The following is a 23,333-nucleotide window of genomic DNA, read 5'->3' on the forward strand; positions in this document are numbered from 1 at the left end:
ATTGGCATAATATGTGACCATACCATTAACATCCTTTTAAGGCAAAGAAATATAGGCCTATATACATTTCTCATCATGCGTTATGTAGCATGTGATGTGTCAAACTATATAGGCGGTTTTCATGATGCAACATATGCTAGTTAAGTTAGCATCCGGCAGTGCTGGGGACCCATACTCAACATTTCTACCATAAAACCTTGGTGTACTCAACATTGCCTGGGTTCACATTCTGGCAAGTGGACTATATGTTTGTAACATGTCATTAAATGTTTGATGAATTGAACATGAAGGACCCCAAATGGAAACAATCTTTTATTTATTTATGATTTATATATATTTTTTTTTAGCTTTTTCATTTTAAACATTGACAACACTGAGGACATTATGATCAATAACAACAAAGGAAAAAAGTAGAAAATGCAAATATCATACTGTTTTATATCCTCTCTTCCTTCCGTTAAACTGCGTTTAACTGTACTTTCCTGTGCCTTTTCCCCTGCAAACTGTTAATAAAGTTGGCCAATCAATCAATCAATCAATCAATCAATCAATCAATCAATCTGTTAGACCAGTGGTTTTCAACTCTTTTCATATCAAGGCCCATTATTTATTCAGCATTTGAGCCACGGACCACCATTGGATGACATTTAGCCTGTCAGCGACAAAACTTACATTTTGTCCACATAATTCCATGCTGTATTGATGTTGGTACAATAGGAGAGACATGAGAGAATAATTGTACATGCTCTAATTGTGTAGACTTTATTGCAAATTATGCAGAATAATGCTGGTGTTTAACAATAATGTAACTCTTGAGAGGGTAAAATGAAACCATATGGACCCGTGAGGGTCCACCCCCTCCTCAAGGACCGGTGGTCCCGGACCACTGGTTTAAAAACCACAGCGTCAGAAAACGAAACATTCTAAGATTGATCCATGTCCCTTTTATGGCCAGCAGAGGGCGGCAGACCACCGAGAAACCTTAGTGTCAAAGCGAGAAACTCATTATGATAAAATCAGCTGTGGTTTCGTTTGGCTAGATTCGCTTGTTTACAATTGATTCATTATTGGTTTTTATGATGAACGGCACGGAATGAACAACTCAATCAGAAAGATATATCCATTATTAAGACACCGAAGAGAACGAGTATTTATTTGCCTTGTTATTATTAGTATTATTGATATAACACAATAAACGTCATTGTAGCGAAAGTGCCAAAGATTACAAACAGACAGACAGGCAGGTCAGCTGACTGAGTGAGAGAGAGAGGGGGCGTGCCCAAGTGGCCGGGGAAAAACAGCAGATCTACAAGCTCACAAGGCGTCGCGGGGGCGACGCCGTTTGAGCTTGTAGATCTGCTGTTTTCCGTGCGCACCACCGGCGCGCAGATTATCACCTCTGCTGTGTTTCTCACCAGGAAGAAAGAATGAAAGAAGAGGCTCATTCATAAAACAACTAAACATTGAGGTAAATGAATATACACTTAATGTAACATTACATCTATCTAATGTTACTTACATCTGTTATGCATATGTGCCATTAACAATTATTCTAACGTTTTTATATCACCTGCTTGCATCTGTGCTGTGTTGTTTTGTTATATCTGTAGTGTATACTATTAATGTTTTTTTTTTTACTATAAATAATAGTGATATAGTAATATCATTGACTGTTCAGTAACAGTGTTAAATAGCTCTATATTGTGACTGTACTCATTGCTATAGTGTGTGTTCAGTAACAGTGTTAAATTGCTCTATATTGTGACAGTAATCATTGCTATAGAATAGACTAGTGTTTGCTCAGTAACAGGAGTAGTATAATAATAATAATAATAATAATAATAAAACTTTATTTGTATAGCACCTTTCATGACATGAAATGCAGCTCAAAGTGCTTTACAGAACAATGGAGAACAAAAGAAAAGCAAGGCAACGACATTAAAAAAACAAGCAGTAATGCAGTACAGTGAGGACATGAAAAAGTATATATAGTATTAGCCCCAAAACGGCTCTTGTTGTTACATACAGTATGTACAGTATTTCACATACATACTGTATGTAACAACAAGAGCCGTTCTAGGGCTAATATAGTATAAGCTGAAAATACATTTTGGTCAGGATACCAATTGTATCCATTCAGGAGAGATAAGTCACACAGTATACATAGATATTGAAATTGCAAGCAATGACACAAATAAATGAGAAAATTATTTGTTTTTTTTATTGTCACACAAATACTTCATTGTGTTTTTGGCATTGGAAATGGGAACATTTATGAATAGAAATGTTTTAGGCTTTATAATGTAAAGTGCACAGAGCAGCCACACATTATTATGTCAAATAAAATAAGGAAATAAATAATAAATATACCAATACATTACTGTAATTGTATACAGTACTTTAAAGAAGGTAAATATTGTCAAAATAGCTGATCTACAAGCATACCATTTTTAATATGATAATCTTAATTTCCCTCAATAATGTCTAAAATCTACATTTTGCTGATATACGGAAAGAATACAAAAGGCATATTATGTTTCTTAATCAAATATTTATTTGAGATACAGGATTGCAGGGCCAGGCAATGGCATCTTTTATGAGGAATAATAGGAGTGAAGCGTACACTGTCTTGTCTGTCACATCACATGCAAAAGCAGAGATGTTTCTGTGGCTACCAAGGTGTGGGGGGGGGGGACTCTCTTTTTGAGTGGTGTAATGTGTGTGGGTGGGTAGCTGGCTGGGTATGAGCACGAAAGCAACACTCACTTCACATGGGTGTGATTTTTTTTTGTCTTTTCACCGGCCCCCACATGTGCGTTTCTCAGCCACACGTGCGCAGAGTAGACGGCATTACATTGGCAGAAAACTGCCCAATGATAGAACCACAATTAATCTGTAACTGTTAACGTTTAATTGAATAATGTCTCAACACCCACAACACCAGAGGGAGTGCATCATCAAACCATGTACAACCCAGATTCGGCACAAACAAGGGACTAAATTATTTTCGCTCCTATGCCACCAACATGTGTGTGCTGTTGGCCTGTTGCGCATCCCCCCCCCCCCCCCCCCCCCCCCCCGCACATCGTAGTACCGGGGCGAACCCAGGGGTTTTCCAAATCACCCAAATGACTGAATGCTCCTTTAAAGGAGAATGCCATGCTAGAAGGCTTTCTTACCTTTATTTGTAGTTGTTACGTCCCCACCCCACCAAAGAGGTCCAGGTGTTATTTTGTGCAAAAGCACCTTATTGGCTATTTCCCCTACCATAATGAGACCTAAATTAATTGCATTGAATTGAATGGGAATTGAATGGGGCTATGGGGTGTTGTGCTAATTTGCTTATTTCCATCGCTCAAACTTATATATTTGTTGTATATATCCTCTCTTCATAATGTAAATAATATCCCAAGCGGCACACTTTACTACTTATTTCGATGGAAATAAGCGAATTAGCACAACACCCCATAGCCCCATTCAATTCCCATTAAATTCAATGCAATTCATTGAGGGCTTATGGTAGGGGTCTAGGGGAAATAGCCAAAAAAGAGTTTTTGCACAAAGAAACACCTGGACCTCTTTGGAGGGGACGTAACAACTACAACGAAAGGTAAGAAAGCCTTCTAGCATGGAATTCTCCTTTAACATCCCTGTTCCCCTTCCTCCTCCTCCTCCTCCTCCTCCTCCTCCTCCTCCTCCTCCTCCTTTCAGCTGAGACGATGAAGAAGATGAAGGCCAACAAGGTGAGCAGCAGTGCCGCGGCCGCCGCCGCCGCGGCCTCTCGCAAGGACTTTGTGTTTGAGTTTGTGGCGGGGCAGCAGCGGTGCGTTCTCACGGTGCCACTGCAGTTCCCCGTCCAGGAGAGCATCAGCGACCTGCACGGGCGTCTGATGCTGCTGCACAGAATCCCTTGCTTCGTGGAACACGGTGAGACACTTTTAATGCACCCGACATGTACTTTTATGTATTTTATGTATCGCCACGACAGTGATGCGGTAAGGAACGAGACGAAGTCGAGTTCTGCAAGCATCGCTGGAGTGGCGATAATCACGTTAAACCACCCCCTCGAGTGTGATATTGCAATTATACAACAGTTCCCCTTAAAACTAAGAAAATCGCTGAAAATATATTAAATGACCGATGTAGTCACTACGACCACAAATGTCCCAAGAAACTAGCTAGCCTAGCCACCGAGTTTGCTAGCGCTCTGGGAATTCTTTGTTTTGATTAGGTGGTGAATGGTGCTGATTTGATCCACGGCTAGAAGCCGTTTCAAGCAATCAGATTGCTTCCTCGAAACGACCTGTTGTATAATGTGTTTAACTTTTAACCCATTGTGGGCGGGAGGAACCCCTTTTTGGTGTTTTTAAAGCATTATGTTATGCTTTAGCCGTTGGAAAAATAGCAGATCTACAAGCAACTTGTAGGTCTGCTATTTTTGGAAAGAAACGTGAAAATGTGGCGCACATTTGGAATGTATATTATTTCAGAGCGAACATTTTCAACTCAATTCTCTGCTTCTGGGGGGGGGGGTCCCTGGAACAACATCTTTTCAGATGGGGGGTCGGCGGCCAATTACATATATTTTTGGGGGTCCTTGACATGAAAATGTTTGAGAACCACTGACATTGTTTATTGTGAGTGTGAGTGTGAGTGTGAGTGTGAGTGTGAGGAGTGTGTGTGTGTGTGTGTGTCAATTTAACAAAGGTGCAGACGATTAGGAAACAGCAGAGAGTGATCGACGTTTGCGCTGCTCTCTATGCCGAATTGAAGTGGACTCGGACCCAGACTTTTTTTTTTTTTGAGTGGTGCAACCACTCCAAGGAACAGCAATGTCCGTGTTCACCTATGTATGTGTTCACCTATGTATGTGTTTTTTTTTCTCCCCTGGAAATAAAAAAACGTCTGGGTTTTCCGATGCTACAAAGACTAGTAATAATAATATGATGTGTTGTCCCTCTCCTCTCAGACCTGAAGACGGCCCTGTCCGGCTTCGTGGACACGCAGAGCGTCCAGGACTACGACCTGGCAGCAGAGGTCGCCCTGCAGAGACTGACCTCGGGACAGGTGGACATCGACCTGCTCGCCAACGCGTGGGCCAAGTCCTACGCTGAGGTAACCTGTGCTTTCGACCAACAGGTCAATCGTGTACTAGCAGTCTACTGTATAAATGGGGGCTTATATGAGTGATTGCGAATGCAATGAGCACTAACTATGAAACCTAGCAGAACATGTCTGTCTGTCTGTCTGTCTGTGTGTGTGTGTGTCACGCTGTAACACCACCCGCCCGCCACCAGAGGGCGCAGCTGTATCACACACAAAAAACACACACACACACACACACACACACACACACACACACACACACACACACACACATACATACACACTAAAAAGAGAACTTTAAAAAAAACCTTAAAGTACGTAATTTATTCTAATTGTTGTTATTGCAATTTAAGAGCTGCGTTCGCTTCCCGAGTTCTTACTTTTTGTGTTTTTTTTTTTTACCATTTTGACCTGGGAACGATTCTGCCAAATGTCTTCAAAATCTGTTTTCTTGAAAAAATCTGTCATTCTCAAACACTTCCATGTCACTTTTCACGATTCTTAAAAAAATAGCAGACCCTACAAGCTCGTAGCGCGCCACTCGGTTGTGCGCTATGAGCTTGTAGATCTGCTATTTTTCAATAGCTAAAGCATAACATAATGCTAACAGCAAAAGGGGTTCCCGCCCAGAATGTGTTAAAAGATGTATTGCTATGTTTGTGAGTGGTGCTAGCCACTCCTATAGACAGCTATGTGTGTCCCTGTGTCTGTCCGTCCGACTACGGAAATAGCGTTTGTTGACCACCAAGTGTCACTGTTGCGCAGTCTAACGCGCGTACACACACACACACACACACACACACACACACACACACACACACACACACACACACACACACACACACACACACACACACACACACACACACACACACACACACACACACACACACACACACACACACAGAGGCCAGGGAAGAGGGCCTGTACAGTATAGTACAGTACAGTACTACAGCACAAGTACATTACAGCACCACTCGATTCAGACGGGCCTGATTTTATTCCGTGTTATAGAATGTGTGTGTGTGTGTGTGTGTGTGTGTGTGTGTGTGTGTGTGTGTGTGTGTGTGTGTGTGTGTGTGTGTGTGTGTGTGTGTGTGTGTGTGTGTCCCATTTTAGCCGATTAGACCGAAAATCTTAAAACGTGAATAACTCTTGATCTAAATCATTCCGTCCAATTCTAAGCAAAGATGATGTGTTTGACGGCCCGTCGCGGTCCCGTCGCTAGTCGCGTTAGGATTTATCATACCTCCCGTTGTTGCCGTTCGCCTCGGGAGTGTTTTGGCTCCTTGTTGCTACTTCAGCTACTTCCCAAAATGGCGCGGAGCCACCTTGAAATAGCTCCTGAAGGAACAAATCGCTGGGTGTCCTGATTTAATGGTTACAAACACCCCCCCCCCCGGGCGTTCGGTGTGTTTAATAACTGGGTATCTCTTGGTCTCTAAACTGCCTCCCCCTGGCCAGCCGGGGCGCCTGATGGAGGGGAAAGGAACTGGTTGGAATAACGTGTTCCTTCCACGCGCTATGTCCAACCAGGGAAACTCCCCCCTGTCAGGTGTAAAGGAGCAACTTGAACACTCGGGCATTTACAATTTACAATTTACAATTTAGGCATTTAGCAGACGCTCTTAATCCAGAGCGACTTACATTTAGGCAAGAACAAAAGCATGGGAATACATCACATAAAAGCATTTATCATGAAACATGCGTAAGCTAAGAAGGTAACAGTGGAATATCTATATGATGAAACTATACATACACTATACATAATAAACTATACATATTCACTACTATGCTATACATATGTACTATGGCGTGCTATGACTATATACAATACAATTATAGTGCTGTCTACATAACATGCTATAAGTCTAAGTCAAATGCTATCTAAGCCAACAGAAATTCTATCTAAGGGGTTAGGGTAAGTGCTATGGGCCATGATGGAGTCTGAAAAGGTGGGTTTTCAGGCTACGGCGGAAGATTGGGAGTGATGCTGCAGTTCTGACTGCAATGGGAAGTGCATGAAGGAAGCATGAGTTAAAGTCCGTTGCTCTCCCCTTGTCCCCCATATATGGGGACTAGGTTGGCGGAGGGTGTGTAGAGCCCAGGATCACATTAGATGATTGACACAGGGGTGAAAAATGGGTTACAAAATCGTGGGATAAAAAACTAACGAAAAAACAGGGTATCTCCACGTCTCTCCAGCTCTTTAGTAATCAGAAGACAAAAAAAAAACAGAAAAAAGTGCAAGTGAATTGACAAAACAGTGCAATACAGTTCAAGGTGAGCTGTTCAGCAGCCTGACTGCCTGGGGGTAGAAACTGTTACTGAGACGGGTGGTACGAGATTTTATGCTCTGGTAGCGTTTTTTGGAAGGGAGTAGTTTGAACAGGGTATTTGCGGGACTTATTACCAAGTGTGGTGGCCAAGTCCCTGACCACCACCTTGGGGGTTTGATTAATTAATACCTAATGGATATTTTCATTAGGTATATATACAGTATTAGTCTTCAGTATGAATGGAACTTTAATTGTACATTGAACAAGCAAATAAAAGATAAATGGGGCATTTATATAGCGCTTTGGATACAAAGCGCTGCTTTGTTCACCCATTCACACACACACACACACACACACACACACACACACACACACACACACACCCACACACACACACACACACACACACACACACACATGCACACACCTTTGGTGGAAGGAAACCATGCAAGGCACCAACCTGGGTAACAAGACAACTCACCCCTTTTCTGTTTTCCTGAGGGGTGGGAGAGGCTGGACAGCAGACGGCTGGACTTTGAATATTTCCAACTGTAAACTGTCACAACAGCAGAACAGCCTAAGTACAAATATAATTTATGAAAAGGCTACTACAGTGAAGTCGGTTCACGGAAGTTGTTGTAGGCTATGTGGGGTTTATCTGACGAGGTACCATTTGAATGGGCAAGACCTTACATTATTAGGCCTATACTAAATTGTTTATAATGGTCAATATAAGTAAAATGATAAAGCCTTTCCATAGGAGTATCTTTTTATCTTTTTCCAAAAAGAATACAAACAGCAATTAGCATTTGTAGCAGTTATATCCCCTCACTGGGGAAAATTCCCGGGAGGAAAAACGGGCAGGCACCGGGGTGAGTTGTCCAGTATTCACAACCTGCACATCGAGAGCAATCAGTCACTTCGACATTAATCTCTGGGGGGAGACCACAGGGATCGAACCGGGAACCTCGCGGTTCCCATCCAGGCCACTCTACCGGCCACTCTACCTCCTGGGTCACCCAGCAAACAAGTGCATAGGAAAGACACATAACGTGACAGCTTGTGAGGTCTTGTAGGTGTGTTATCTGAAATGTTTAGAATAGAGGGTATGCACATGCTTAGCGCTCATAGCTCATAGCGCGCCACCGAGTGGCGCGCTATGAGCTTGTAGGTCTGCTATTTTTGAAAAATCGAAGAACGACTGACATTTTTAGAATCTGATCTCAGGTCAGAATGGGTTAATCAGACCAGTGTGTGTCCAGTGGAAACCTCGTATGAATCTGATCTCAGGTCAGAATGTGTTAAAGTGAATGGCAAATCGAGTGGCAAAGCAACATGCAAAGTGAGTTTAACATTGTTTAACGTTGTTTGATGCAATCAGATATGACTTCTCTGTGTGGATGTATGGGCTGTCGAGGCCAGAAAGTAGTTTTTTGCCACTCAGTAGGCATTGCTGCGTAACTTCGGGGTTTGATGATGATGTCACGCGCATACCCTCTCTATATGGACACCATGTTGGTTAAACATTGGTACACATCGGGCAACATAATTGTTGATTACCAGTGTTGTGAATAAAAACTAAGCCATGATGACCAAAACTAAGATGAAATATACTGACATGTTATGATTGGTTGCCTGCTGAAAATGCTAGATCTACAAGCTCACAATCTACAGGCTTTGCGAGCTTGTAGATTGGCATCAAGGCCCGCCAAAATGCAATCTAGTCAACTAAATCTACAGTTGATTTAGTCTACTAAAAAAATCTCATGATATTTAGTCGACTAAAAGTAGACTTGACGCTAAAAGGCGTCACAGTTTGACGTGGGAGGGGAGCGCGTTCCATAATGTGAGGGCTATGACGGAAAAGGTGACTAAAATATGACTAAAACTAAATGAAGTTTCATTCCAGAGACTATGACTGAAACTCAAATCTAAATTTTTGCTGTCAAAATCAACACTGGTGTAATCGGCAGTGGGCACATGCATACCTCTATTTCATGTATCAGTTTATATGCTGTTTTAAGCATTGTTATGCTCTAGCTATTGAAAAATAGCAGATCTACAAGCTCATGGCGCGCCACCGAGTGGCGCGCTACGAGCTTGTAGGTCTGCTATTTTTGAAAAATTGTGACAACGTGGAGCAAATCTTTGAATATGTATTCTTTCAGAGCGAACATTTTTAACTAAATCTTCTGCTTCTGGGGGGGGGGGGGGGGTACCTGGAACAACATATTTTTGAGATGGGGGGGGGGGTCAGTAAAATTCTGGAGGTCCTTGACATGGAAAAAGGTTGCGAGCGCCACTGACATAGAAACATGAGGTTTTTCAGAAAAGTGTCAGAAGCCTTTTTTTGTAATCGACCTCAGTCCAAAATGGGTTGAAAAAAAGGGGGGAAAAAAGCCTGGGTCCGCCCCCACATCCCTTTGACCCACACGCTGCAGTGGGGGCATTTAGGGGGAAAGGCTAACCCTAAACCATTCACACTTCATTGCACTCGCACAGAAATAGTCATGGGCGCTTTCCAGTCAGTGTCCAATGCTGTTTGGTGCATTCCTGCAAGGGCCTTCACAAAATAGACTCTTTTAATGTGGCTTTTTCTCCAGAGCACAGCTGAGCTGCATTGACCCTCAAAGGGTTTCCTGAGGACTGACAAAATGTCTCGGTGACGTTTTTAACATCGTTCGAGCAGCAGAAATGGCATGCACTTTTAATTCACTTCTGATCATATGACTATATATATATCTCACCCCCACATATATTTAAATCCAGTAAACCAGTCACAGAAACTGTCCATGTGTGGTCTGGTGATGCAGCGGAGGAGCTGAAGGGATGCGTTCTCTGTACAAGCCTGGGATGTCTTCCTTCATGATGCAGACATCAACATAGCCACAGAGTCAATAACCGCTTACATCACCTTCTGCGTGGACTAAATAATACCCCCCAGAAAACCATCACAAAAATATCCAAACAATAAACCCTATACTGTACAGTATATCACAAGGGGAATAATAAAGGACTGCGTTAGGCGAAAGGGGACGGCCTTTAGGACAGGGGACACAGCAGCTATGAGGGCTGCGGAAAAGGACCTCAATCAAAGCTCTTTAGGGGTCCGAGTCAAACTTCTCCCTTGTGGAGACAAAATAAAGAAACCACGCCCACTGCTATGCTCTATAACTATGACAATACAAGTATAACCACCAATAAAACTGTGCCATACAGTGCAGTACAGTACAGTACAGTACAGTACAGTACAGTACAGTACAGTACAGTACAGTACAGTACAGTACAGTACAGTACAGTACAGTACAGAGTAAAGTACGGTAACTATCGTAATGAAAGTCTAGTTGCATCGCTCGGTTCACACGGGTGCGATTTATTTTTTTCCCCCAGACCACGCTGGAGCACGCGCGCCCCGAGGAGGCCAGCTGGGACGAGGACTTTGCCGACGTTTACCACGAGCTGATCCACTCGCCCGCCTCGGAGACGCTGCTCAACCTGGAGCACAACTACTGCGTCCGCATCGCCGAGCTCTGCGGCGAGAGGGACATGGAGGCCAAGAAGCTGCAGGAGAGGTGGGTCTGTGTGGAGTTTGCATGTCCTCCCCGTGTCCCCTATAGGGTAGGTATTACCCTCACATGTCCTCCCCGTGTCCCCTATAGGGTAGGTATTACCCTCACATGTTCTCCCCGTGTCCCCTAGGTTAGGTACCCTCACATGTTCTCCCCGTGTCCCCTAGGCTAGGTACCCTCACATGTTCTCCCCGTGTCCCCTAGGCTAGGTACCCTCACATGTTCTCCCCATGTCCCCTAGGGTAGGTACCCACACATGTTCTCCCCGTGTCCCCTAGGTTAGGTAGCCTCACATGTTCTCCCCGTGTCCCCTAGGTTAGGTACCCTCACATGTTCTCCCCGTGTCCCCTAGGGTAGGTACCCTTGCATGTTCTCCCCGTGTCCCCTAGGTTAGGTACCCACACATGTTCTCCCCGTGTCCCCTAGGTTAGGTACCCTCACATGTTCTCCCCGTGTCCCCTATAGGGTAGGTACCCTCACATGTACTCCCCGTGTCCCCTAGGCTAGGTACCCTCACATGTTCTCCCCGTGTCCCCTATAGGGTAGGTACCCTCCCATGTACTCCCCGTGTCCCCTAGGCTAGGTACCCTCACATGTTCTCCCCGTGTCCCCTATAGGGTAGGTACCCTCACATGTACTCCCTGTGTCACATGTTCTCCCCGAAAGGAACTGGTTGGAATAACATGTTCATTCCACATGCGTCCAACCAGGGAAACTGTGGCGCAAATCTTTGAATATATATTCTTTCACAGCGAACGTTTTTAACTCAAATCTTTGCTTCAGAAGGGGGGGGGGGGGGGGGGCAATTACCGGTACAGATATTTTTGGGGGTCCTTGACATGTAAAATGTTTGAGAACCACTGACATAGAATCATAAGGTTTTCATAAAACTGTCAGGGTTTAGAAGGCATTCTGTAGAATCGTCCTCATGGTCCTAAATGTTTCTAACCAGGCAAACATCAGAAATGGACAAAGCGTTGCTGGAGCTGGGAACCACGCTGAGCGACCTGGACGTCAACACAGTAGCCACTCAGCATTTTGAGGCTCAGCAGGTAAACTATATCAGAAACCCCTCTTTCTCCATATTTCAACTTTGACCTTTTAACCCGTTTTGACCTGAGATCAGATTCGAGGGGGGGCGGAAATACAACCAAATAAATATAACGCTGTATTGAACAGAAAGGTGCGTGCGTGCGTGCTTAACCCTATTTTTTATCCCACGGTTTTGTAACCCATTTTTCACCCCTGTGTCAATCATCTAATGTGATCCTGGGCTCTACACACCCTCCACCAACCTAGTCCCCATATATGGGGGACATGGGGAGAGCAACGGACTTGAACTCATGCTTCCTTCATGCCTGAGTGTCCAAGTTGCTCCTTTACACCTGACAGGGGGGACTTTCCCTGGTTGCACGTGGAAGGAACACGTTATTCCAACCAGTTCCTTTCCCCTCCATCAGGCGCCCCGGCTGGCCAGGGGGAGGCAGTTTAGTGACCAGGATTACTGCATGTTTTTTGTGAGGGTACCTACACTAGGGGACACGGGGGGAGGACATGCAAACTCCACTGTAGCTTTTATTGAGAAAAAAGGAAGGAACCTTCCTTTTCCCTCAATAAAGTTGCCGCCTGTTGTTCCTGCCTGTCGACTACAAAACAATAACTACAACGTGACGTAACGATATCATCCGCTGCCGACGGGATCATACGGACTTTTGACAAGGCTGTCCTCCGAGGTAGTGGAAAGCCTGGTGAGGCGAGGTTAGCTTAACAGAAAGTCATGCATTAGTATTGTAGTATTGACATAACGTCTAACTCAAGTGTCCTTGTCAACCCATTTAGACCTGAGCTCAACTCTACAAAATGTCTTCTGAAAAACCCTATGTTTCTATCAGTGGTTCTCATACTATTTCATGTCAAGGGCCCCTAGAATCATAATGTATTTGGCCTCCGACCCACATCTCAAAATATGTTGTTCCAGGGACACCCCCCCCCCAGAAGCAAATATTTGAGTTAAAAATGCTCTGAAAGAATATATATATATTCCAAATTTGCGCCGCATTTTCACGATCTTTCAAAAATAGCAGACCTACAAGTTGCTCGATTCGGTATTTAAACACTTGATACCCATTGTAACTTCAAACTCAATTTTTTTTGGTGAGTCATCACCAGCACAAATAGACTATACAGCATGATCTAAAATGGTCCATTACTTGGATTCATGAACATTGCTGGTTGGGACCGTGTCTGAAAAGAGAGAGAGAGAGGCGAGCTGTTTCGCTAAATATGCCTATTTATATATTTTGACTGACACGGCACATATCTAAATATAAGACTTGAGTGATAAAGTCTGCACACAAGTGATTCAGTTAATTACCATCACCTGTGGAGATCGGTCCAGTCCGTGGGATGTCACAAATGCATTCATTCTGTTAACCCATTCTGGGCGGTGAACCCCTTTTGGTGTTTTAAGCATTCTCTTTATCGTGAAAATGTGGTGCAAATCTTTGAGTATGTATTCTTTCAGAGCGAGTGTTTTTAACTCATATCTTTACATCTGTGGGGTTCACTGGAACAACATATTTTCAGATGGGGGTCGGCGGGCCAATTACATTATATTCTTGGGGGTCCTTGACATGAAAATGTTTGAGAACGACTGACATAGAAACATGGGGTTTTTCAGAAAACTGTCAGGATTTGGAAGACATTTGTAGAACCTTCCCAGGTCAAAATGTTAATGGATTATGCCCACGACGTTTCAACCACCCGTGTCTGTGAATTAAGCTTCACAACTGATTCGTTTTTTTTACACGTGGAGCTTTTTCCCCCAGTGTGCTGATCCTGCCACAGCCAGCCACTGTGAACTGAGCATCATAGCTGATTTATTTAACCCATTTTGACCTGAGATCAGATTCTAAAAATGTCTTCTACATCCTGAAAGTTTTCTGAAAAAGCTATGTTTCTATGTCAGTCGTTCTTCGATTTTTCAAAAATAGCAGACCCACAAGCTCGTAGTGCGCCACTCGGTGGCACGCTACGAGCTTGTAGATCTGCTATTTTTCAATAGCTAAAGCATATTATAATGCTAACACCGAGCTTGATCTAGTGCGCTGATGTAAGTGATGTTATCGCATAGCATCGCTTGGATCTGGACTGGCGTGCTTGTTTATTACAATGTTTTCTTTATTTGTGTAATATCCAATCCAACTTTATTTATAGAGCACATTTAAAAACAGCGTTGACCAACGTGCTTCACATAACATAACAAAACAAAAAAATAAAATATACAAAATCACATAAGTCAAAGATAATAACATAGTACAGACAGAGATACAAATATATGAAAGAAGGTGGAAACCGCTAAAAGTAACTCGTAAAAGAGAAACACATTTTAATGATTTAAAAGAAAATAGCAGACCTACAAGTTCTATGAACTTGTAGATCTGCTATTTTCCATAGTTTCCATGCATTATGTGCAGGTTCTGGAGAACAAGTGGGCCAGCGAGCTGAAACACGTCACCTCCATCCAGAAGCAAGAGTACCAGGAGTGGGTGATCAAACTGCACCAGGACATGCAGAAAGCTCACAACAGCAGCCAGATCACGTGAGTCTAGTTTAGCACACAGGAGGACCGGTGTTGTTGTTTTTGGCAGCAGATTTCTTTGTTTGAGTCATTAGTCTCCTTAGTTTTAGTCACATTTTTAGTCAACCGAAATGTTTTGGTGTTTTAGTCTAGTTTTAGTCGACTAAATCTACAGTTGTATTTTGGCGGGCCTTGATTGCCGTCGTCATGACTGTTTTTACACTTGCTGAAAATAGCCGATCTACATGTGAGCTTGTAGATCTGCTATTATCAGCATGCAACGAATTGTAAAATTACTTTTATTTACTGATACTGGATCACTTGTCCACTATAGTCCCTTCCTAACATTTCAGTCTAGTTTTTATTTGTTGACGAAATTGTCAGTATATTTAGTCTTCGTTTTAGTCATCACAGCTTAGTTTTCATTTAGTTTCCATTTAGTTTTCGTCAGTGGATAGAGGTAGTCGGACATTTTTCGTCTTATAGTTTTAGTCGACGAAAACAACAATGGCACCAGGACATGCAGATGGCACACAACAGCAGCCCAGATCACGTGCGTTTTAACATCAGGACAAGAGGAAAGCATGTCGGTATATAGCGCTGTCGCCTCACAGCTTAGAAGGCCCCTGGGTTCGATTCCCGCTGGGGACGCTGTTGGCGATGTTCTCGACGCGTGTTCTCTCCTCCTGCGTCATCAGCAGTGCCCGTAATGGGTATGGGCAGGTTGTGGGGTTGGCGAAAGGGCCTTTCTGTGTGGAGTTTGCCGTGTCCCCTAGAGTAGGTACCCTCACAACAAAAAGCATTCAGTAATCCTGGTCTCTAAACTGCCTTGCCCATGCCAGCCGGGACGCCTGATGGAGGGGAAAGGAACTGGTTGGAATAATCCTTCTATGCGCTGCGTAGAAGGATTTTCACCTGTCAGGTGAAAAGAAGCATCTTGGACTCCTCATGTTTGGTTTGTGGTTTCAGGGAGGAGATCAAGGTCCAGGCTGGTCAGATGTTCGGTTATATGGTTTCAGGGAGGAGATCAAGGTCCAGGCTGGTCAGATGTTCGGTTATATGGTTTCAGGGAGGAGATCAAGGTCCAGGCTGGTCAGATGTGTGGGTTGTGGTTTCAGGGAGGAGATCAAGGCCCAGGCTGGTCAGATGTTTGGGTTGTGGTTTCAGGGAGGAGATCAAGGTCCAGGCTGGTCAGATGTTTGGGTTGTGGTTTCAGGGAGGAGATCAAGGTCCAGGCTGGTCAGATGTTTGGGTTGTGGTTTCAGGGAGGAGATCAAGGTCCAGGCTGGTCAGATGTTTGGGTTGTGGTTTTCAGGGAGGAGATCAAGGTCCAGGCTGGTCAGATGTTTGGGTTGTGGTTTCAGGGAGGAGATCAAGGTCCAGGCTGGTCAGATGTTTGGGTTGTGGTTTTCAGGGAGGAGATCAAGGTCCAGGCTGGTCAGATGTTTGGGTTGTGGTTTCAGGGAGGAGATCAAGGTCCAGGCTGGTCAGATGTGTGGGTTGTGGTTTCAGGAAGGAGATCAAGGTCCAGGCTGGTCAGATGTTTGGGTTGTGGTTTCAGGGAGGAGATCAAGGTCCAGGCTGGTCAGATGTGTGGGTTGTGGTTTCAGGGAGGAGATCAAGGCCCAGGCTGGTCAGATGTTCGGTTATGTGGTTTCAGGGAGGAGATCAAGGTCCAGGCTGGTCAGATGTTTGGGTTGTGGTTTTCAGGGAGGAGATCAAGGTCCAGGCTGGTCAGATGTTTGGGTTGTGGTTTCAGGGAGGAGATCAAGGTCCAGGCTGGTCAGATGTTTGGGTTGTGGTTTCAGGGAGGAGATCAAGGTCCAGGCTGGTCAGATGTGTGGGTTGTGGTTTCAGGGAGGAGATCAAGGTCCAGGCTGGTCAGATGTTCGGTTATGTGGTTTCAGGGAGGAGATCAAGGTCCAGGCTGGTCAGATGTTCGGTTATGTGGTTTCAGGGAGGAGATCAAGGTCCAGGCTGGTCAGATGTGTGGGTTGTGGTTTCAGGGAGGAGATCAAGGCCCAGGCTGGTCAGATGTTTGGGTTGTGGTTTCAGGGAGGAGATCAAGGTCCAGGCTGGTCAGATGTTCGGTTATATGGTTTCAGGGAGGAGATCAAGGTCCAGGCTGGTCAGATGTTCGGTTATGTGGTTTCAGGGAGGAGATGAAGGCCCAGGCTGGTCAGATGTTTGGGTTGTGGTTTCAGGGAGGAGATCAAGGTCCAGGCTGGTCAGATGTTTGGGTTGTGGTTTTCAGGGAGGAGATGAAGGCCCAGGCTGGTCAGATGTTTGGGTTGTGGTTTTCAGGGAGGAGATGAAGGCCCAGGCTGGTCAGATGTTTGGGTTGTGGTTTTCAGGGAGGAGATGAAGGCCCAGGCTGGTCAGATGTTTGGGTTGTGGTTTTCAGGGAGGAGATGAAGGCCCAGGCTGGTCAGATGTTTGGGTTATGGTTTCAGGGAGGAGATCAAGGCCCAGGCTGGTCAGATGTTTGGGTTGTGGTTTTCAGGGAGGAGATCAAGGTCCAGGCTGGTCAGATGTTTGGGTTGTGGTTTTCAGGGAGGAGATCAAGGTCCAGGCTGGTCAGATGTTCGGTTATGTGGTTTTCAGGGAGGAGATCAAGGTCCAGGCCGGTCAGATGTTTGGGTTGTGGTTTTCAGGGAGGAGATCAAGGTCCAGGCTGGTCTTATGTTCGGTTATATGGTTTCAGGGAGGAGATCAAGGTCCAGGCTGGTCAGATGTTTGGGTTGTGGTTTCAGGGAGGAGATCAAGGTCCAGGCTGGTCAGATGTTTGGGTTGTGGTTTTCAGGGAGGAGATCAAGGTCCAGGCTGGTCAGATGTTTGGGTTGTGGTTTCAGGGAGGAGATCAAGGTCCAGGCTGGTCAGATGTCAGAAGAGGCAGACCATTACGAGGAGCAGCAGTCTCAGCTGGAGGAGAGCTTCACCATACACCTCGGTAACTTACGTACTTTTTACTCGACTTTTGAGGTGTTCTTTTATTAGTATGTCTAACGTTCAATACCTCCCACTTCGTTCAGAGGCAAATATTTCCACCGCTACAGCTATTTGAAAATATCGCTGACCCCACAAGATCGCGACGCCGGGCGACGCATTGTGAGAGTATGTGTTGATGCTTTCGGGGTACTCTTATGAGTAAAGCGTTGCCACGGCTTCGATTACACGCTCCGTCACATCGCCACATGCTTCTTCTATACCTCGTCGCTCCGACTGATCGAGTGCGACCCTGATTTTCGGAGAGTCCTGCAGGACCACTGATTTTTGCCGGTGTTCTCGTGCAATATTTTATAAGAAGGAATTCTTTAAATCAAATTGAATGCACGTATAAGTGGGACCCAATGCCTCCCTGCTTGGCACTCGGCATCAATGGGTTGGATTGGGGGGGGGCTATGAGTGCCGCGCTACGAGCTTGTAGGTCTGCTATTTTCTTTTACCGTGAAAATGTAGCCCAAATGTTTGAATATATTCTTTCAGAGCGAACATTTTTAACTAAAATCTTTTCTTCTGTGGGGGAGGTTCCTGGAACAACATATTTTTAGATGGGGCTCGGTGGGCAATTACATATTTTTGGGGGGGTCCTTGACATAAAAATGCTTGAGCACCACTGACATAGAAACTTGGTGTTTTCAGAAAACCGTCATGATTTCGAGGACTACGTCTTTCACATGTTTAGACCATACTGTATATCCGTGGTCATCATATGGGCATACCTAACAATGGATGCCAAAAAAATGGGCAAATTCTCATTCCTGTGTTTTTATATCAAAAGTCCATATATATATATTTTTTTTATGACTGAAAAAAAAGGGCAAATTCTCATTCCTGTGTTTTTATATCAAAAGTCCATATATATATTTTCTTTATGACTGTAGAGATACACATCGATAAAAGCCAATAAAAATGAAGCTCTCCCGTTTAATTCCCCACATCGGCGCATGATATACTGATTACAGAAATCCTCCGTTTTTATTCCCATTCAAGATAACATCCAGACAGTGTAATACTCGGCTTCAACCTAATCATCACGCTAAAATATGTATCTGAAAACATTATAGGGTAGAAATACGCCACATAACAGTAAACTGGTACAGCTGGCCGACCATCTGACTTGTAAACAAACACACACCACGCTGCTGCGTATAGCATAGCTACCGTCCCTAGCCACCGTCCCATCGCCTGAAGGGATGCAACGCTCTGATTGGTTCAGAGATTTCAGGCCGGTGTTTCATGTTGAAAATAAAATGATCACCATTTCCGTTTCCCTACACCTTTAACCCATTCTGAACGGGAACCCATTTTGGTGTCAGCATCATGTCGTGCTTTAGCTATTGAAAAATAGCAGATCTACAAGCTCATATCGCGCCACCGAGTGGCGCGATACGAGCTTGTAGGTCTGCTATTTTTCGAAAAATCAAAGAGCGACTGACATTTTTTTAGAATCTGATCTCAGGTCAGAATGGGTTAATCAGACCAGTGTGTGTGTCCACAGTGGAAACCTCGTATGAATCTGATCTCAGGTCAGAATGGTAGACTTAACGTAGACTAAAGATGTGCTCTTCCGTCCTCCCGTCCCAGGCGCCCAGCTGAAGACCATGCACAACCTGCGGCTGGTGCGCGCCGACGTCATGAGCCTGTGCAAGCACCGGAGCCACGGCCGGAGCAGCGGAGCCAAGCTGCGACGGCTGCAGACCGCGCTGTCGCTCTACTCCTCCTCCCTGTGTGGCCTGGTGCTGCTGGTGGACAACCGGGTCAACTCCTACAGCGGCATCAAGAGAGGTCGGTTATATAACAACCCCATTCTTCTGACCTGAGATCAGATTCTAAAAAAAAAAAAAAAGTATTCTATATATACATCCTGACAGTTTTCCATTCTGACCTGAGATCAGATTCTAAAAAAAAAAGAGTCTTCTACGTCCCTGACAGTTTTCCATTCTGACCTGAGATCAGATTCTAAAAAAAATTCTTCTACGTCAGTCGCTCTTCGATTTTTCAAAAAATAGCAGACCTACAAGCTCATAGCGCGCCACTCGGTGGCGCGCTATGAGCTTGTAGATCTGCTATTTTTCAATAGCTAAAGCACGACGTAATGCTAACACCAAAACCGGTTCCTGCCCAAAATGGGTTAATAATATTAACCTAGTTGACTCATAGAGAGTGGGCTTGACCGGGGAGAACTCGAAAGAACGGCTAAAAAAAACGAGTCAACGGCCTATGCACCCTCCTAGAGGAGCAAAGGGCTTAAGTCAAAAGTAAGTCAAGTTGACTCATACAGCGACATCAAGAGAGGTCAGTTAACCTAGTTGACTCAAACAGTGACATAAAGAGAGGTCAGTTAACCTAGTTGACTCATACAGTGACATCAAGAGAGGTCAGTTAACCTAGTTGACTCATACAGCGACATCAAGAGAGGTCAGTTAACCTAGTTGACTCATACAGAGACATCAAGAGAGGTCAGTTAACCTAGTTGACTCAAACAGCGACATCAAGAGAGGTCAGTTAACCTAGTTGACTCATACAGTGACATCAAGAGAGGTCAGTTAACCTAGTTGACTCATACAGTGACATCAAGAGAGGTCAGTTAACCTAGTTGACTCATACAGCGACATCAAGAGAGGTCAGTTAACCTAGTTGACTCATACAGTGACATCAAGAGAGGTCAGTTAACCTAGTTGACTCATACAGCGACATCAAGAGAGGTCAGTTAACCTAGTTGACTCATACAGCGACATAACGAGAGGTCAGTTAACCTAGTTGACTCAAACAGCGACATCAAGAGAGGTCAGTTAACCTAGTTGACTCATACAGTGACATCAAGAGAGGTCAGTTAACCTAGTTGACTCATACAGTGACATCAAGAGAGGTCAGTTAACCTAGTTGACTCATACAGTGACATCAAGAGAGGTCAGTTAACCTAGTTGACTCATACAGTGACATAAAGAGAGGTCAGTTAACCTAGTTGACTCATACAGTGACATCAAGAGAGGTCAGTTAACCTAGTTGACTCATACAGTGACATCAAGAGAGGTCAGTTAACCTAGTTGACTCATACAGTGACATAAAGAGAGGTCAGTTAACCTAGTTGACTCATACAGTGACATCAAGAGAGGTCAGTTAACCTAGTTGACTCATACAGTGACATAAAGAGAGGTCAGTTAACCTAGTTGACTCATACAGTGACATAAAGAGAGGTCAGTTAACCTAGTTGACTCATACAGCGACATCAAGAGAGGTCAGTTAACCTAGTTGACTCATACAGTGACATCAAGAGAGGTCAGTTAACCTAGTTGACTCATACAGTGACATCAAGAGAGGTCAGTTAACCTAGTTGACTCATACAGTGACATAAAGAGAGGTCAGTTAACCTAGTTGACTCATACAGTGACATAAAGAGAGGTCAGTTAACCTAGTTGACTCATACAGTGACATCAAGAGAGGTCAGTTAACCTAGTTGACTCATACAGTGACATAAAGAGAGGTCAGTTAACCTAGTTGACTCATACAGCGACATCAAGAGAGGTCAGTTAACCTAGTTGACTCATACAGTGACATCAAGAGAGGTCAGTTAACCTAGTTGACTCATACAGTGACATAAAGAGAGGTCAGTTAACCTAGTTGACTCATACAGCGACATCAAGAGAGGTCAGTTAACCTAGTTGACTCATACAGTGACATCAAGAGAGGTCAGTTAACCTAGTTGACTCATACAGTGACATCAAGAGAGGTCAGTTAACCTAGTTGACTCATACAGTGACATCAAGAGAGGTCAGTTAACCTAGTTGACTCATACAGCGACATCAAGAGAGGTCAGTTAACCTAGTTGACTCATACAGTGACATAAAGAGAGGTCAGTTAACCTAGTTGACTCATACAGCGACATAAAGAGAGGTCAGTTAACCTAGTTGACTCATACAGCGACATAAAGAGAGGTCAGTTAACCTAGTTGACTCAAACAGCGACATCAAGAGAGGTCAGTTAACCTAGTTGACTCATACAGCGACATCAAGAGAGGTCAGTTAACCTAGTTGACTCATACAGTGACATAAAGAGAGGTCAGTTAACCTAGTTGACTCAAACAGTGACATAAAGAGAGGTCAGTTAACCTAGTTGACTCATACAGCGACATCAAGAGAGGTCAGTTAACCTAGTTGACTCATACAGTGACATCAAGAGAGGTCAGTTAACCTAGTTGACTCATACAGCGACATCAAGATAGGTCAGTTAACCTAGTTGACTCATACAGCGACATCAAGAGAGGTCAGTTGACCTAGTTGACTCATACAGCGACATAAAGAGAGGTCAGTTAACCTAGTTGACTCATACAGCGACATCAAGAGAGGTCAGTTAACCTAGTTGACTCATACAGCGACATCAAGAGAGGTCAGTTAACCTAGTTGACTCATACAGTGACATAAAGAGAGGTCAGTTAACCTAGTTGACTCATACAGTGACATCAAGAGAGGTCAGTTAACCTAGTTGACTCATACAGTGACATAAAGAGAGGTCAGTTAACCTAGTTGACTCATACAGCGACATAAAGAGAGGTCAGTTAACCTAGTTGACTCATACAGTGACATCAAGAGAGGTCAGTTAACCTAGTTGACTCATACAGTGACATCAAGAGAGGTCAGTTAACCTAGTTGACTCATACAGTGACATAAAGAGAGGTCAGTTAACCTAGTTGACTCATACAGCGACATCAAGAGAGGTCAGTTAACCTAGTTGACTCATACAGTGACATCAAGAGAGGTCAGTTAACCTAGTTGACTCATACAGTGACATAAAGAGAGGTCAGTTAACCTAGTTGACTCATACAGTGACATCAAGAGAGGTCAGTTAACCTAGTTGACTCATACAGTGACATCAAGAGAGGTCAGTTAACCTAGTTGACTCATACAGTGACATCAAGAGAGGTCAGTTAACCTAGTTGACTCATACAGCGACATCAAGAGAGGTCAGTTAACCTAGTTGACTCATACAGTGACATCAAGAGAGGTCAGTTAACCTAGTTGACTCATACAGCGACATAACGAGAGGTCAGTTAACCTAGTTGACTCATACAGTGACATAAAGAGAGGTCAGTTAACCTAGTTGACTCATACAGTGACATAAAGAGAGGTCAGTTAACCTAGTTGACTCATACAGTGACATCAAGAGAGGTCAGTTAACCTAGTTGACTCATACAGTGACATAAAGAGAGGTCAGTTAACCTAGTTGACTCATACAGTGACATCAAGAGAGGTCAGTTAACCTAGTTGACTCATACAGTGACATCAAGAGAGGTCAGTTAACCTAGTTGACTCATACAGTGACATCAAGAGAGGTCAGTTAACCTAGTTGACTCATACAGTGACATCAAGAGAGGTCAGTTAACCTAGTTGACTCATACAGTGACATCAAGAGAGGTCAGTTAACCTAGTTGACTCATACAGCGACATCAAGAGAGGTCAGTTAACCTAGTTGACTCATACAGTGACATCAAGAGAGGTCAGTTAACCTAGTTGACTCATACAGTGACATCAAGAGAGGTCAGTTAACCTAGTTGACTCATACAGCGACATCAAGAGAGGTCAGTTAACCTAGTTGACTCATACAGCGACATCAAGAGAGGTCAGTTAACCTAGTTGACTCATACAGTGACATCAAGAGAGGTCAGTTAACCTAGTTGACTCATACAGCGACATAAAGAGAGGTCAGTTAACCTAGTTGACTCATACAGTGACATCAAGAGAGGTCAGTTAACCTAGTTGACTCATACAGTGACATCAAGAGAGGTCAGTTGACCTAGTT

The 23,333-nt window shown here is 44.1% G+C and overlaps 1 protein-coding gene across 1 annotated transcript in view; it reads left to right on the forward strand.

Moving 5' to 3' along the window:
• Positions 1–1,406: 1,406 nt before the first annotated feature.
• The window catches only part of ferry3 (FERRY endosomal RAB5 effector complex subunit 3), a 44,973-nt gene continuing 23,046 nt past the window's right edge, over positions 1,407–23,333 (forward strand). The window contains exons 1-8 of the mRNA XM_083762662.1: positions 1,407–1,468; positions 3,712–3,927; positions 4,970–5,115; positions 10,776–10,957; positions 11,907–12,006; positions 14,431–14,555; positions 17,387–17,484; positions 19,122–19,322. Of these exons, the coding sequence (XP_083618788.1) occupies positions 3,720–3,927; positions 4,970–5,115; positions 10,776–10,957; positions 11,907–12,006; positions 14,431–14,555; positions 17,387–17,484; positions 19,122–19,322 (1,060 nt within the window). The 5' untranslated portion in view covers positions 1,407–1,468; positions 3,712–3,719. The remainder of the gene's footprint in view (positions 1,469–3,711; positions 3,928–4,969; positions 5,116–10,775; positions 10,958–11,906; positions 12,007–14,430; positions 14,556–17,386; positions 17,485–19,121; positions 19,323–23,333) is intronic.

Source organism: Protomyctophum parallelum (assembly GCF_964188405.1).
Source record: "Protomyctophum parallelum genome assembly, chromosome: 4".
In the NCBI taxonomy this organism is placed as follows: Eukaryota; Metazoa; Chordata; class Actinopteri; order Myctophiformes; family Myctophidae; genus Protomyctophum; species Protomyctophum parallelum.